Source organism: Sapajus apella, unplaced genomic scaffold (genome assembly GCF_009761245.1).
Source record: "Sapajus apella isolate SASKATOON/1434 unplaced genomic scaffold, GSC_monkey_1.0 scaffold68, whole genome shotgun sequence".
In the NCBI taxonomy this organism is placed as follows: domain Eukaryota; kingdom Metazoa; phylum Chordata; class Mammalia; order Primates; family Cebidae; genus Sapajus; species Sapajus apella.
In genome coordinates, this window is record NW_022437008.1 from 6027318 (window position 1) to 6044094 (window position 16777).

The following is a 16777-nucleotide window of genomic DNA, read 5'->3' on the forward strand; positions in this document are numbered from 1 at the left end:
CCCAGCTAATGTTTTGTATTTTTAGTAGAGACGGGGTTTCACCATGTTGACCAGGATGGTCCCGATCTCTTGACCTCGTGATCCACCCGCCTCGGCCTCCCAAAGTGCTGGGATTACAGGCTTGAGCCACCGCGCCCGGCCCTTAATTTCTTTATTTTCCTCATCTCTCATTTCAAAATCTATTTCCATTGTTTATTTTTATTTGTAGAGACAGGGTCTCGCTCTGTCACCCAGGCTGGAGTGAAGTGGCGCAATCACGGCTCACTGCAGCCTTGAGTTCCTGGGCTCGTGATCCTCCTGCATCAGCCTCCCAGGTAGCTAGGACTACAGGTGGACACCACTGCGTCACTTTTTTTTAATTTTAAAATATCTTTTGTAGAAATGTGGTCTAGCTATGTTGCCCGGGCTGTTCTCAAACTCCTGGCCTCAAGTGATCTTCCCACCTCAGACACTACCAAAGCACTGGGATTACAGGTATGAGCCACTGCTCCCAGCCCTATTTCCTTTATTTGTTTGTTTGTTTGTTTATTTTGTACCCAGGCTGGAGTGCAGTGGTGTGATCTCAGCTCACTGCAACCTCTACCTCCCGGGTCCCGGTTCAAGCGATTCTCCTGTCTTAGCTTCCCAAGTAGCTAGGATTACAGGCACGCACCACCATGCCCAGCTAATTCTTATATTTTTAGTAGAGATGGGGTTTCACCATGTTGGCCAGGCTGGTCTTGAACTCCTGACCTCGTGATCTGCCCACCTCAGCCTCCCAAAGTGCTGGGATTACAGAAGTGAGCCACTGCACCCAGCCTATTTCCATTATTTTTATTATACCAATTTCTCCCTGCTCCAGCCTCCATCACCTCCATCCTTGACATCCCAGCGGCCTCTTCCCTGGTGTCCTACAACCAGAGGGGTCTGTGACCGCCTGAGTCAGGTTCGAGCCCTGCCCTGGTTGCACCTCACTCCAGGTAAAAGGAAAGACTTCACCTTGGCGTGGTGATTTGGCCCTGGCACCTCGCTGACCTCATGTCCTCCCTCTCCCTGTCCTCCCTCCACTCCGGCCATCCCAGCCCCATTTTGTCCCTAAGCTCTCCAACCTCATTCCCAGGCCAAGGCCTCCACACTTCGAGTCCCTCCGCCTGAATGTCCTTCCACGGCCCCAGCATTCCCGGCTCTGTCCCCTTCAGCTCAAATGTTCTCCTTCCCCGTCACCCAGCCTGAGGCAGGCACCTCCATCGCCACACCCCAGACTATCTGAAGTGCCCTGCTTATCTGTTTGCCCAGACTGTGACTTTCAGGAGGTCTTGGTTACCACCGGGTCCCTAGAGCCCAAAACTGTACATGGCACATAGCGAATGCTCAATAAACACCAGAAGCTAAATGAAGAATCTGCCCACTGGCTGGAGCTGGCACAAGCAGAGCCCGCCGGACACAGTCCCTGGCCTTGGTGAATGAGCCTTCTGGTGGGGAGGCAAGCACTGAGCAAACAGGACACTCCCAAGTTGACTGTGCAAACACCAACTGTAATAAGGACTGCGGGGATGGCGTCGGGAACTTGAAAAGGACATTCTTTGTTGACTCCTTATCAGGAACTACATCAAGCTCTCCATGTGATTAACTGTATTATTTCTCAAGCTGGTGCCTTTGATACAATGAACCATCCCTGCTTCACAGAGGAGGAAACTGGCTCAAAGCGGTGACCCACTTGCCATAGGATACAGGCCTGGTTTATTTCGTTTTTCTTTCTTTTCTGGAGACAAAGTCTCATGCTGTCACCCAGACTGGAGTGCGGTGGCGTGATCTCAGCTCACTGCAACCTCCGCCTCCCAGGTTCAAGCAATACTCCTGCCTCAGCCTCCCGAGTTGCTGGGATTACAGGCGCACACCACCATGCTCGGCTAATTTTTTTGTATTTTAGTAGAGATGGGGTTTCACCATGTTGCTCAGGCTAGTCTCAAACTCCTGAGCTCACGCAATCTACCTATCTCAGCCTCCCAAAGTGCTAGGAGATTACAGACATGAGCCACTGTGCCTGGCCACAGGCCTAGTTTATTTCAAGGCAGGATTCCCACTTGGGGACCTTCATCTATTCTGGGGTGCAGGTGGTATTCCCTCCGCCACTTGAGGCAACTCAAAATTGTCTCTCTTCATTGCAAGCCTTAACATATACCATTCCCTCTGTCCAGACCACAGATCCTCTTTGCCTAGCAAATCCTTGTGTGTCCTTCAGGACTTCAGCTCACGCATGACCCACAGTTCCCTGAGCAGAGCCCATCCCGGACTACTCTGGGCTGTCACCATCTGATGACAAGTCCAAGTCCCTCACAGGTCTTCAGACTCCCTGATGGCAAGCCTGGGGGTCACCTTGGTCACTGCTCTGTCCCCAGCACAGTGCGGACAGGATGCAGGGTAGGCAGTCACGTAAATTCACTTGTAAAATAAATTTGTGGACTAAAACAAATGAATAAAATAATTAAATAGCTGGTGCCCCAGGCCACCGCCTTTCCCCTGGGCCATCTCAGCACCCATCTCTCTGGTCTCCCTGTTCCTGTCCCTGCCCCTACCTGCAGCTGGAGGGAGCCTGGGATCACCTGAGCCCATCAGGGCCCTCCTGGCTGGTCCCTCTCTGCCCTCATCAGCCCTGCGCTCCCTCTCCCAGCTCCGGCCTTGGCCGGTGCCTCTGCTCAAGATGCCCTTCCTCCAAGACATCCACATCCACAGGGCTCCCCCACTTCCCTTGGGTCTCTGCTCAGTGGACACCTTGGCCACCTCCTTATTTAACACCCCTACCCCACCCTCCCGACCCCCCTCCCCGTTCTCTTTCTTTGAAGCACATCTCCCTGCTGCTTCCTGGGACCTTCAGTATTTCCCCTCTAGTTTTTATCCTTCTCACCCATCCACAGGATGTGTCCCATCACCTAGAGTGGGCCTGGCACACAGGTGTTCCATGAGCACTTGCCACTGGGGATGTGGGTGATCGGCCCTCCTCCCCGCCCCTCATAGAACTTGGGTTCCAGCAGGTGCACGGCTCCTTGGACCACCAGGTCTCAGGGGCAGCAGCCTGGAGTGTGGGCCCCACGATCCAAGGAGCTTCCAGTCAAGTGCTGCCGCTTCCTTTTCGTGTGAACCTGACCCAGTGTCTGAACCCTCCCGTGCCTCAGTTTCCTCTTGGGTATGATGGGAATAACAGTGCCCACCTCCTAGGGTTGCATGAAGGAGTAGGTGAGGTGAGATCCACAAAGCCCAGGACCTGGAAGGTACCTGGTTTGATGACACTGCTTTCCCTCCCGCAGGGTTGGGCAGACTAAAATGGAGTGGACAGCCCAGCTGCCAGCCCAGTGTACCGCTGTCCACGACACTGCTGACCCTGACAGGGACCTCACAAGCACCTGCACCTGGTGTTAGGAGCCTCCATGACTGACCCCCAACTCCAGCCTTTCACCTCTAAAAACTGTGCACCTGCCAAAAGGAAGTGAGCAAAGCTGATGCACGCCTCTACCTGCAGGGACCTGACGCTGTAACAGGGAAACACAGACCATCGGTAAGAAAACAAGTGAGCAGGGATGGCAACCCCAGACACTGGTGAATGCCATAAAGCAGTGCGGCTCAGTATGGGACCCAGAGAACAGCAGGCAGGACTTGGAAAGTGTCTGAAAGGCAGATGCCAGGACCCACTCCCAACCTCCTGCGTCGGAACCGGGGTGGAGCCAGAGATTCTAATGCACGTTCAAGTTTGAGGACCACACAGATAAAGATGGGACAAGTAGGCGGGCAGAGATGGTTTCCTTCTTTTAAACATCTTTTTAGAGCCAGGGTTACACTCAGGCTGTCGCCCAGGCTGCAGTACGGTGGTGAAATCATAGTTAACTGCAGCTCTGAACCCCTGGGCTCAAGCAGTTCTCAAGCCTCAGCCTCCCAGGTCACTCCAGGCTCGAACTCTTGGGCTCAAGTGATCCCCCAACCTTAGCTTCCCAGGTAGCTGGGACTACAGTCTCGCACCACCATGCCTAGCTGATTTTTAATATTTTTTTTTGGTAGAAATGGGGTCTTGCTATGTTGCCCAGGCTGGTCCCAAACTCCTGAACTCAAGCAATCCTCCCACTTCGGCCTTCCAAAGTGCTGGGATTACAGGCATGAGCCACTGTGCCCAGCCCACGTCTTTAGTAAGAGTCACTAAAAGCCTCCCTGAACACGGCCCCCATTTGAACCCGGAGGACAAAGAACAGATGTGGCAAAGGCTGGGAGAAGACGGTTCCAGGTGCAGAACATCAAGTTCAGGGACAGGACTGAGTCTGGCAGGTCTGAGCAAGAGGGAGGTGACCCGTGGGGCTGAGGAGCAGCAGAGCTGCACAGGCCTGGGGGCCTCAGGCAGGAGTCTGGCCTCACCCAGACGGCACTAGTGAGCAGGGAGGGACTCTTAAGCAGCAGGGACCACATCCTCCCCAGCCTGCTGTTCTCAGCCCTCTAGCCTGAAACACAGACCTGCCCTACTTTCCCAGCACCCGCAGGTCTAGGGGCAGGAAGCCTGAGGAGAGGCTCAAGGCAGGCAGACAGGGCAAGGACCACACCCCCAGTTTTTGTTCCTGGGCTGGGCAAAGAGGAAGTGCTCAAGGGTGGGCCCTGGGGCTGCCCAACCAGGCTGAAGGCAGAGAGAAGGGAAGAGCATGGAGGACTGTTACGGGGTGGGGAGACTCAGAAGTGCCGCAGTTTTGCTACTGCAGACACCTGACCTTCAACTTCCCAGGTCCCAACGACCCTGAGCCGCCTCCGGTCAGAAAAGGGCAGATGCATCCACAAGTGTGCATTAAAAGGGAAACTCAATGAGAGTCACACAGTAGGTGTCAGGGACAAACTGCATTTCCCCACGATTGCAACGAGTCTCTTTCCTCTCTCTCTGTCTCTCTCACATATGCACACACATGCACAGAGCAACAGCATCACAGGAATGCTACAGTCAGAGAGCCACAGAGTAATCTCACACACACACACACACACACACACACACACACACACACCCCTGCAGATTGCTAGTCTGCTACAGTCACACCGAAATTTCCCAGAAAAGTTAGCCAGACGCATTAGTGCAGACAGATACAGGGCAGTCTGGATAAATCATATTCACACACATAGCCACGAGGAAATCTTGGCAAACAGCCGAAGACAAGTAACATTCACAGTTACAGAGAGCCATACTGTGAAAGACTGGTCCCAAAGAACCCCAGGTGACATATACACAGTCCCAGGTAAGCCAGGTCCCATGATCAGCCAACACATCCCGACTCAGTGTCCCTGTGCCCGCACAGGGCTCACCATCTGGTGGGGAAGGCAGAGCAAAGACTAATTCCTAAGTGGCAAGGGGCTGGGCGTGGTGGCTGACACCTATAATCCCAGCACTCTGGGAGGCTGAGCAGATCACTTGAGGTCGGAAGTTCAAGACCAGTCTGACCAACATGGTGAAATTCCATCTCTACTAAAAATACAAAAATTAGCCGGGCGTGGTGGCACACCCTGTAATCCCAGCCACTTAGGAGGCTGAGGCAGGAGAATTACTTGAACACGGGAGGTGGAGGTTGTAGTAAGCCAAGATCACACCACTGCACTCCAGCCTGGGCAACAGAGCAAGACTGCTTCTAAAAAAAGAAAAACATAAATAAAAAATAAAGTGGCAAGGGGTGGAAGGTATCAGTGGCTGTGGCTGGGGGGAGCCCCGATGCTCACACAGCCAAGCAGGACTTAGGAATAATGCCGTCAAGGGGGGCGTGGATCTCCAGGACACACTTGCCAGGCAGTGGAATAATGCGTGGCACATGCTTTACTAACTGTCAGATGGACAACGGCAGTTATCTATTGCCTCCAGAGTACCCTGGGTAGTTTAGAGTCTTCGGAGGGAGGGTCCCAGGCCCACAGAGAGCCACAAGGGGTCTCACGCTGTTCGCACACACACAAAACCACAGAGGGACTCAGCTTTACAAAGAGAGGCCTGGGCACCACTCAACACTGTCACAAAGAGGTACACAAAGGAATGTTCACACAAAGATGGAATCAGATGTAAATTACAGCCACACCCACAGAGCCTTAGACACACAACAATGTCACGAATGGACACACACGGGTAACTTACAGTAACACAGAGTTAAATAAGAGTTCCAAGCTGGGCACGGTGGCTCACGCCTGTAATCCCAGCACTTTGGAAGGCTGAGGTGGGCAGATCATCTGAGGTCAGGAGTTCAAGATCAGCCTGGCCAACATGGTGAAGCCCTGTCTCTACTAAAAATACAAAAAATTAGCCAGGTGTGGTGGTGGGTGCCTGTAATCCAGCTATTCAGGAGGCTGAGGCAGGAGAATGTCTTGAGCCTGAGAGGCGGAGGCTGCAGTGAGCCGAGATCGTGCCACTGCACTCCAGCTTGGGTAACAGAGCCAGACTGTGTCTCAAAAAAAAGCGTTTCAGAGCCAAATTACAGGCATATGCAGGCACAGAGGGTCACGGCAGAACCTACAGAGCCCCAGGCACACTTGTACACACACCACTAAGTCACAATGAGATGCACACTGGTAACTTACAGGCGATGCTTGGAGCCACAGATGAAATTAGTGGGTAAAACACACAGCCTAAGGAGATAGCTACACACAATAGCTCCAGACACGTGTACACACACTTCCAACGTCACACTCAGACACACAGGGGTAATTTATATTTGCACAGAGAGCCACAGATGGAATGAGACACACGACACCACACAACCAGCAGCTCACAGCCACAGACTTGGAGCCTAGAAACACACAGGTAACTTACAGTAACACACAGAGCCATGGTCAGAATTAACGGTAAGTTAGGGTACCCCGTCAGGGGCCCAAAGCTGCTGCAGGCTAGCAGCCCCAGACACATGTACACACACTTGCAAGACAATTCACACGCGCCCACCTGGACCGGAAGGAGAGTAAGAAGTCAATTCTGAGCACACAGGAGCCCCCGTCCCCCATTATGTGAAGCAGGCGGTCTGGGGAGACGCAGGAAGCCCCCACCCCGGCAGCCGCGAGACGGTGGGAGGGGACCCAGCCGGGAGGGGGCTGCTCCCGGCGCGCCCAGGGCTCCGCGGCCTGTGGGCCTGGGCTGGTCCCGAGCTTCCCTCCATCCCAGGCCGGAGCCCCCGGTTCGGCCTCGCACTCACCCCTCACCTCCCAGCCAAGGGGGTCTCAGGCCTGGAGGCCCTCCCTGCCAGATGAGCCCGGGGGCTCCCAGCCAAACCCCGCAACCCAGCGCGTTGCGGGTCGGCAGTGGCGACCCAGACCTCGGGCCCTACCCCGCGCCCGCGCCCGCGCCCCACCCCCGAGCTGCACCCCTTGCCCGGGGACCCTCCTGCCCCGCCCCCACCCCGATCGTCCCGGCCCGGGCCACGTGCAGAGGACCCCAACTTCCGCAGCCGCCGCGCTCCCCCGCCTCCCGAGCCCCCAGCGCTCCCGGTCCCCGAGCCTCCGCCGCCCGGTCCTTACTCGAACATGGATGCGGCGCGGCGGGCGCGCCCCGGGCGCAGGGCAGGGCAGGGCAGGGCAGGGCAGGGCAGGGCCGGGCTACGCGGGGCGTCCCCGGAGGGCACCAGCCTGGCCTTCCGCGGCCGCCGCCCCCACCAGACCCAGCCGCCCGCACAAAAGGCCGGAGCCGCCGGAGGCCGCCGCGGAGTCAGCGACACCCCCTTCCTGCCCCCGCCCCGCCGCGTCACGGCGCCGCCCCCCGCCCCGGAGGGAAGGCAGGGAGGGGCCGCCGAGGCCTAGAAGGAGGGAGAGGCGGGGGAGAGAGGGACTGGACAGAGAAGGGGCAAGAGAGGGGCAGAGAGACAGAGCAGGAGACATAGAGACTTTATTAAAACCAAACACTGTGGAGGCAGCTGCAGGCTGGGGAGCCCCCTCCCCTCGTACCCCGAAAAGGGTCCCCAGCAACTACTATGCCCCAGGCCAGGAGCTCCTGAACCCCCCAGGGAGGAACCTGAGAGCCTGGGCGGAGGTGGGGAGGACTGAAGATTCTGGGAAACCTAGGTGTGTGTATGGGGGAGGAGGCCCGAAGCTGGCGGGAAGTGGTGGGGCCGGTTGGCCTCCTCCTCCTTTCCCCTCCCAGTCTCTGAGCCCGAGTTCCTGGTCCCAGGAGGTCCCGTGCCCCCATTTCTAGGGGCTTCCCGGTCCCGGTTAACCAGGCCAAGTACCAAGTCAGAATCCAGCCTCCCTGGCGTTATCTGTGCGGAGACCTTGGGCTCATCACCCCAGTGCGGGGGTCCCACTGACTCGGTGGTAAGGGCTTTCTCCCGGGGACAGCGCAGGAACGGGCAAAATCAGTCCTTTTACGGAAGGAGAAGCCCGGCCTGTAAGATGGAAAGTGACTTGTTGGGGTCACCCGGCAAGTAAGCGGCAGAGTTGGATTCTAACCTGCTCTGACTCCAGAACCTGCATCCCCCACTCTGCCAGAGGTCAGACTCAGACGGTGTCCCGGACTCCTGGCCCAACCACACAGAAACGTGAGTCCCACCTCACAGCTCCGGGGCCGGGGCTCCCCAGCCTTCTCCAGGGTAGGCTGTTCCTGCCTCTTTTGAAAAAAATCTCCCTTCCCATCCCCCGCCATCAACCCTTCCCTTCCTCCTGCAAAAGAACCCCACCTGACTTCTCCATTTTGGTGAATGGCAGACCCAGAACTTCAGAACTTCCCTGACCCTCTCCTTTCCTTCACACCCACATCCAATCTGTCACAAGCCCTGTGGGCTCCACGTATAAAATCAAATCGCTCCGGATTCCTAACTCTTCTTCCTCCACTGCCCACACCCTGGCCCAGCCTCCATCGTCTCCTGCCTGGACATTTCGGCAGTCTCCTGCCTGATCTCCCCACTCCCGTCTCTACCCCCACTGTCTGTTCTCACCTGCAGCCAGAGAGAGCCTGGGATCACCTGAGTCGGGTAACGACCCTCCTGGCTCAGAGCCCTGCCCTGGCTGCACCTCGCTCCAGGTGAAAGCAAAGTCCTCACCTTGGCACCCAAGGCCCCTGTCAGCTCCCTGACTTCAGCTCGTCTCCTGGCTCACACCCTCCATCCAGCCTTCCCGCTGTTCTAACTCAGCAGGCACCTTCCTGCCTCCTGCCCCAGGACTTTGCACCTGCTATTCCCTCTGCAGGGACAGCTACCTAAACATCTTCACACACAATAAACGTTAATTTTGCTCTTTTACAACTTTTATGGCTGTGGTCACCATATGTGTGTTCTCCTGTATCTTACTTTTTTCTTTTTTTGAGATGGAGTCTCATTCTGTCACCTAGGCTGGAGTGCAATGGCTCCATCTTGGCTCACTGCAGCCTCTGCCTCCTGGGTTCAAGCAATTCTCCTGCCCCAGCTTCCGGAGTAGCTGGGATTACAGGCACGCGCCACCACGTCTCGCTAATTTTTGTATTTTTAATAGAAATGGGATTTCACTATGTTGGCCAGGCTGGTCTCGAACTCCTGACTTCAGGTGATCCATCCACCTCGGCCTCCCAAAGTGCTGGGATTACAGGCCTGAGCCAGTGTACCTGACCCCTGTGCGCTCTTCTATCCTTTTGCTACATCAGGAGGCACCCACCAACAATATCGCCTATTATCCAGTATCTTTTATTTTTTATTTTTGTTTATTTATTTATTTTTTTTTTGAGACAGAGTTTCGCTTTTGTTACCCAGGCTGGAGTGCAATGGCGCGATCTCGGCTCACGGCAACCTCCGCCTCCTGGGTTCAGGCAATTCTCCTGCCTCAGCCTCCTGAGTAGCTGAGATTACAGGCACGCACCACCACGCCCAGCTAATGTTTTGTATTTTTAGTAGAGACGGGGTTTCACCATGTTGACCAGGATGGTCTCGATCTCTTGACCTGGTGATCCACCCGTCTCGGCCTCCCAAAGTGCTGGGATTACAGGCTTGAGTCACCGTGCCCGGCCTATCCAGTATCTTTTAAAAGAGATACACAATTAGCCTCCCTCTGTTTCATTTGCAGCTTGCTGTCCCCCATCATGATTGTTTCTGTGATTCCTCCATCCACGCACAAAGCTCCACTTCATAAACCTTAACTGTTATCGAGTATCCCTTGTTGGAAGAAACCACAGTGGCTACTTCTTCTATTCAAGGTCAGTAGAGTTCTTTCCTCTTCCCCCTGTGGTGGCCCCGAACCTCCCATTTCCTGTCTCTTTGTACCAGAGTTTTCTTTGCAGAAGTTTTGTTTAAACTTTCTTTTTGTCTTTGTTTCTTCTTCTTTTTTTTTTTTTCTCTTTTGCCTGTAATCTACAGCAGGAAATACCTTTCACATGGGCTTCCAGCAAGCACTTAAAAATATACATAATGCCACGGAAATTGCAAGAAACCACACTTAACCCTCATTAGGCCTCACACATGGTGTTATTTGCAATTCATTTTATTTTTATTTGGATTAAGAAGTGCTGATTGTAACGGGGCACCACGGCTCACAATCCCAGCACTTTAGGAGGCTGAGGAGGGTGCATCACCTGAGCTCAGGAGTTCAAGACCAGCCTGGGCAACATGATCAGACTTCATCTCTACTAAAAATACAAAAAAAACATAGACGGGTGTGGTGGTGCGCGTCTGTGGTCGCCGCCACTGGGTGGAAGGGGGAGCGATGGAGGTTGCAGTGAGCCGAGACCATGTCACTGCACTTCAGCCTGGGTGACAGCTGAAGGCGTGATCTTGGCTCACTGCAACCTCTGCCTCTCGGGTTCGAGCGATTCTCCTATCTCAGCCTCCCGAGTAGCTGGGATTACAGGTGTGCACCACCACGCCCGGCTAATTTTTATATTTTTAGTAGAGACAAAGTTTCACCATGTTGGCCAGGTTGGTCTCAAACTCCTGACCTCATGTGATTCACTGGCCTCGGCCTCACAAAGCGCTGGGATTACAAATGTGAGCCACCGTACCTGGTCTTTTGTTTTTTCTTTTTGAGACAGAGTCTTGCTCTGTCTCCCAAGCTGGAGTACAATGGCGCGATCTCAGCTCACTGCAACCTCTGCCTCCCGGGTTCAAGCTAACCTCCTGCCCTAGCCTCCTGAGTAGCTGGGATTATAGGTGCCCGCCACCATTGCCAGCTAATTTTGTATTTTTAGCTGAGATGGGGTTTCACCATGTTGACCAGGCTGGTCTCAAGCTGGTGACCTCGGGTGATCCACCTGCCTCAGCCTCCCAAAGTGCTGGGATTATAGGCGTGAGCCACCGTGCCCAACTTCCCCTCTGCTCTTACTAGGCAGAGCACAGCTGAGCTCGCTCAATGTACACCCTCAGGTGCCTTTTGTTTGTGCATCTGTTTCGTGGCTTTGAGTCAGGCCTCTGTGGGGCTAAGGTTGCGCTCTGACCGGCAGCCACACGGAACCCACCCTGGACGGAGAAAACCAAAACCCTCCCTAGACAGAGAGACTCTCTTTCCCCTCCCACTGCCCAGGTCTGACCTGTCCTGGGACAGACTCTGTGCGTCTGGAGTCCTCAGCTGCTGCTGGCGTCGGGGGATCAGGGTGCAGGTGGGGGACTCCTCATCACTGGATGGCGTTATGTGAATGATGGGCACCTCCAGGAGCTTCCAGGACTCAGAGGCCAGGCCCTGGCCCCTGTCACCCTGTGGCTGCTGCTTCCGCTGCCCAGCTGGGAGGTCAGGTGAGCCCTGGGGACTGCCTTGTGCCACTATGGTCTCCCAAGGGGTCAGGTGTAGGACCTCATCCATGAGGAGGGTCTGGAACAGCGGCGTGGTCTCTGGGGGAGAAAAAAAGAGAGGTGAGGGGTAGAACTTTTGCTTAAGCCCCTTACCACCTTCCCCTGTGGCTCCACTAAGAGAAATTAGCTATGATCAAGAGTACAGGTGGGGGCCAGGTGCAGCGGCTCATGCCTCTAATCCCAGTTCTCTGAGAGGCTGAGGCAGAAGGATCACTTGGAGCCAAGAGTTTGAGACCAGTCTGGGCAGCATAGCAAGACCCCATCTCTACAAAAAGTTTAAAATTAGCTAGGCATGGTGGCATGTCTCTATAGCCCCAGCTACTCGGGAGGCTGAGGCGGTAGGATCATATGAGTCTTGGAATTTGAATCTAGAGTGAGCTATGCTGGTGCCACTGTACCCCAGCCTGGGCAACAGATGAGACCCTGTCTCTACAAAAAGCCAAAAATTAGCTGGGCCTAGTGGCACATGCCTATAGTCCCAGCTACTCAGGAGGCTGAAACTGTAGGATCGCATGAGCCCAGGAACTGGAGGCTACAGTGAGCTGTGATCGCCACTGTACTCCAGCCTGGGCAACAGAGCGAGACCTTGTCTCAGAAAAGAACAACACACAAAAAAACGCATGATCTGGGGGTCAGAGAGTTCTGGGTGGGAGTACCACCTCTGCTAACCTCCTTCCCTTATGACCCCAAGCCTGTTTCCTCTTTTGGAAACTTGAGATCCCGATAGGACCCCGTACGGTGGCTGGGCAGTATCTGGAGCGCTCTGACATGCAAGGCGGTAGGCCAGGGTCCCAACACAGTAAGTGCCCGGTTAATCCCATTTGCCTGTGGCTGGAACTGAGATTTACTGAACCACATAGCTCCTAGCTCATATGTGGGGGTCTGGGCTATTTTTTCGGACAGCTCTGGGTGTTCTCTGTCCCCACTCCTGCCTGTATCCCTTCCACGCACAGGGTCAGGAAGGAGCCAGGCCTCAGTGGGCACCAGAGGCCTGGGCCTGGGTAACAGCTGGCCGGACAGACAGAGGGGCGGAATCGGGATTCCCCTTCCCTGTTTGCTTAGCATTTGCCCCTCCCAAGACAAACAAAGGGAGGTGGCCGGCTAGGGCCTCCTGGGCCTGGGAGGAAGCCAGGTCAGTTTCTGCGCTGCAGCTGTGATGCTGGAGGCTGCCTGGGTCTTGGGGGGGCCAGACAGGAGTCTCTCTGTCCTCATGACAGGGGCTTCTTGGCACCCAGCTGCTCAGGGAATAGGGAAGGAGGACCTTCGGGGACCAGAGAGGGTTTCCCCTGGCTTGGGAAAGACCTTGACCCCTACTGGCCAGGCCTGGATCTTCTCAGGCACCCAAGTACCCCAATACCCCTACCTTATGGGGTCCTCCTCCTTCTGTCCACAGAGGGTTCAGGCTTGCAGGGGAAGGACGGTAAGCCAGGCCCTTCCTTTCCCCTGGGAGTCCCAGCTGGGCCAGAGGGTCATGACCTTGCAGGCTGGAATAGCCATGACCATGTCCGGCTGGAGTCATGTTACTCTCTGGCCAGCTGCTCCTGGGAGAAAAGACAGAGTGGGGATGGAGATGGGGTGCTCATGCCAAAGAGGAGGTAGAAGGAACCCCCTCATTTTTCCCTTATTGGCCGCACAGGGAGGAAAGGCTATCCACCCCAGGCCTCTCGTGGCGTAGCGCTCGCGTTGACCTGTGGCCAGCCACAGTGTAGCATCTCCAACTGCATTGCAGCGCGAGTCCCTGGACAGAGAGGTCCCCTTTCTAGTCCCACCACCCAGGTCTCACCTGTCTTGGGACAGACTCTGCAGGTCTGGAGTCCTCAGCCACTGCAAGCGTTGCTCCTCCAAGTTCAGAAATCACCCCCAGGTGGGCAAATCCCAATTCCAGTCCTCACCTTCCCCAACTGCCCTTAGAAGCCCTGACTCTGGGAGATGCTGCTTCTTCCTGGAAGGCTTCCTTGGCCTCTGGGTTGCCACAGGTTCCTCTCCTCCCACCTCATGCAGCTCCATCTCACCTCACGCACAGCTCCTGCTCCTTGCCCTGCTCTGTAAAAGCTGGCATTACCCACGGCTGAGGTCTGGGCACTTTTCTCTTATTTTTCCAGTTGTTTTTTTTAATTTGAGATGGAGTCTTGCTCTGTTGCCCAGGCTGGAGTGCAATGGGGCAATCTCAGCTCACTGCAACCTATGCCACCCAGGTTCAAGTGATTCTCTGGACTCAGCCTCCCAAGTAGCTGGGATTACAGGCATGAGCCACCACACCCGACTAATTTTTGTATTTTTTTAGTAGAGATACGGTTTCACCATGTTGACCAGGCTGGTCTCAAACTCCTGACCTCAAGTGATCCACCCACCTCGGCCTCCCAAAGTGCTGGGGTTACAGACGTGAGCTTTCGTGCCTAGCCATTTTCCAGTTTTATTATATAAGAATTGACACATACCAAAGGATGTCCGTATCATAGATGTGGGTTATAATGTATGACAACAAAATATTATAAGATGTGGGGTGTATAACAATAAAACAGCCCCCTAACTCGATTCACCAACTCAGTTTGAGAACCAGCACATTATCAGGGAGTACCCCTGTGACTGTCTTGGGCCCCTCCCTTCCAGAAGTCTCCATTGCCCTTTGTTTGACAGTTATCATTCCCTTACGTTTTTATTTTTATTTATTTATTTATTAGAGACAGGATCTCACACTATCTCCCAGGCTGCAATCATAGCTCATTGCAGCCTCCAACTCCTGGACTCAAGAAGTCCTCCTGCCTCAGCCTCCTGAGTAGCTGGGACTACAGGTGTCTGCCGCCACACTTGGCTAATTCTTAAATTTTTGGTAGAGATCAGGTCTCCTGTGTTGCCGAGGCTGGTCTCCAACTCCTAGGCGCAAGCGATTCTCCTGCTTCAGCTTTCCAAAGTGCTGGGATTACAGGCACACACCACCACAGTTGGCTAATTTTTTTTTTTTTTTTTTTTTTTTTTGAGCAGGAGTTTTTTTCTTTTTATTCCCGAGGCTGGAGTGCAATGGCGCGATCTTGGCTCACTGCAACCTCCGCCTCCTGGGTTCAGGCAATTCTCCTGCCTCAGCCTCCCGAGTAGCTGGGATTACAGGCACGCGCCACCATGCCCAGCTAATTTTTTGCATTTTTAGTAGAGACGGGGTTTCACCATGTTGACCAGGATGGTCTCGATCTCTTGACCTCGTGATCCACCCACCTCGGCCTCCCAAAGTACTGGGATTACAGGCGTGAGCCACCGCACCTGGCCGGCTAATTTTTTAAACATTTTGTAGAGGTGGAGTTTTGCCATGTTGCCGAGGCTGCTCTTGAGCTCCTGGGCTCAAATGATTCTCCTGCCTCAGCCTCCCAAAGCGCTGGGATTACAGGTATGCACCACCACACCTGGCTACTTTTTTTTTTTTTTAATTTTTTGTAGAGATGGGGTTTTGCCATATTGCCCAGGCTCATCTTAAACTGGGCTCAAGCAATCCTCCTGCCTCAGCCTCCCAAAGCGCTGGGATCACAAGCATGAGCTACCATGCCTGGCCCATTCTCTTACATCTTTAATCGTTACTATCACATTGGTATGCATCTCTAAACAATATAATTTTTAGCTTTCCTTGCTTCTGAGCTTTTAAAAATAAAATCATACCACATGTCATCTTCCGTGACTTGCTTTTCTCACTCACATTATTCCTGAGATTCATCCATATGGCTGCAGGTTAACTACACTTCACTAACTACATTAGTGAAAACAGACTAATTTGAAAATTTTTTCCAAAAAAATTCATCAATTTTTGCTGTTTGTATTAGTCTGTTTGCACATGGCTATAAAGACATACGTGAGACTGGGTAATTTATTAAACAAAAAAAGAGGTTAAGAGATTTAATCGACTCACACTTCCCCATGGCTGGGGAGACCTCAAGAAACTTACAGTCATGGCGGAGGGGGAAGTGGAAGGAGGCAGGTCTTAACATGGTGGCAGGTGAGAGGGAGTGCATGTTAGCACAGAAAGAAACCTACCATTTATAAAACCATCAGGTCTCATGAAAATTCACTCACTGTCACAAGAACAGCCCCATAATCTAATCATTTCCCACCAGGTCTCTCCCTAAACACCTAAAGATTACAATTCAAGAGGAGATTTGGGTGGGGTCACAAAGCCTAACCATATCACTGGTGCAGGATATTCCATTGTGGAAACACCTCACAGTTCATTTATCCATTTTTCCTGCTCATGGACACTGGGTTTCTGGTTTTGTGCTATGATGAACAGAGTGGTCATGAATGCTCCTGGGTAAGTCAGGGGCCCGCTGATAGTCCAGCCATCCCTTCCTCGTGCGTGTGGGTCTGTCTCTGAGTGCCCAGGTTGGTTCTATGGATCTGTTGTCTAGCCCTAACTCTGTAAGGCATTGCCTATAGCCAGGTGTGGTGGCTCACACCTGTAATCTCAGCACTTTGGGAGGCCAAGGTAGGAGAATCACTTGAGGCCAGGAGTTCAAAAACAGTCTGGGCAACATGGAGAAACCTCATCTCTACAAAATTCTAAAAAATTAGCAGGCCATGGTGGCAAATGCCTGTGATCTCAGCTACTTGGGAGGCTGAGGTGGGAGGATTGCTTGAGGCCAGGAGCTTAAGGCTGCAGTAAGCTGTGTTCCCACCACTGCACCCCAGCCTGGGCGACACAGCAAGACTGTCTCTTAAAAAAAAAAAGAAAGAAAGAAAAAAGATATCGTTTCAATTACTTTAGCTCTATGGTACGTCTTGATATTGGATAAAGTAAGTGTTCTTATGTTGTTCTTTTTTTTTTTTTTTTTTGGGAGAGTAGTTTCACTCTTGTTACCCAGGCTGGAGTGCAATGGCGCGATCTCGGCTCACCACAACCTCCGCCTCCTGGGTTCAGGCAATTCTTCTACCTCAGCCTCCTGAGTAGCTGGGACTACAGGCATGCGCCACCATGCCCAGCTAATGTTTTGTATTTTTAGTAGAGACGGGGTTTCACCATGTTGACCAGGATGGTCTCGATCTCTTGACCTGGTGATCCACCTGCCTCGGCCTCCCAAAGTGCTGGGATTACAGGC

The 16777-nt window shown here is 53.6% G+C and overlaps 1 protein-coding gene and 1 long non-coding RNA gene across 10 annotated transcripts in view; one reads left to right on the forward strand and one right to left on the reverse strand.

Moving 5' to 3' along the window:
- The window catches only part of GRAMD1A (GRAM domain containing 1A), a 32492-nt gene extending 18974 nt beyond the window's left edge, over positions 1-13518 (reverse strand). For 4 of the 9 annotated variants that reach the window (XM_032249077.1, XM_032249076.1, XM_032249075.1 and 1 more), the window contains exon 1: positions 11444-11721. In XM_032249077.1, the coding sequence (XP_032104968.1) occupies positions 11444-11712 (269 nt within the window). In that variant the 5' untranslated portion in view covers positions 11713-11721. Of the gene's footprint in view, positions 1-6913; positions 7303-7482; positions 7953-11443; positions 11742-13065; positions 13104-13485 lie in introns of those variants that run through there. The other 5 variants (XM_032249083.1, XM_032249081.1, XM_032249079.1 and 2 more) reach the window with 4 other exon arrangements.
- LOC116530749 lies at positions 8022-10728 on the forward strand. Its single transcript, XR_004260115.1, has 3 exons — positions 8022-8495; positions 9988-10117; positions 10278-10728. It is a non-coding gene; the product is annotated as an uncharacterized LOC116530749 (long non-coding RNA).
- Positions 13519-16777: the final 3259 nt, after the last annotated feature.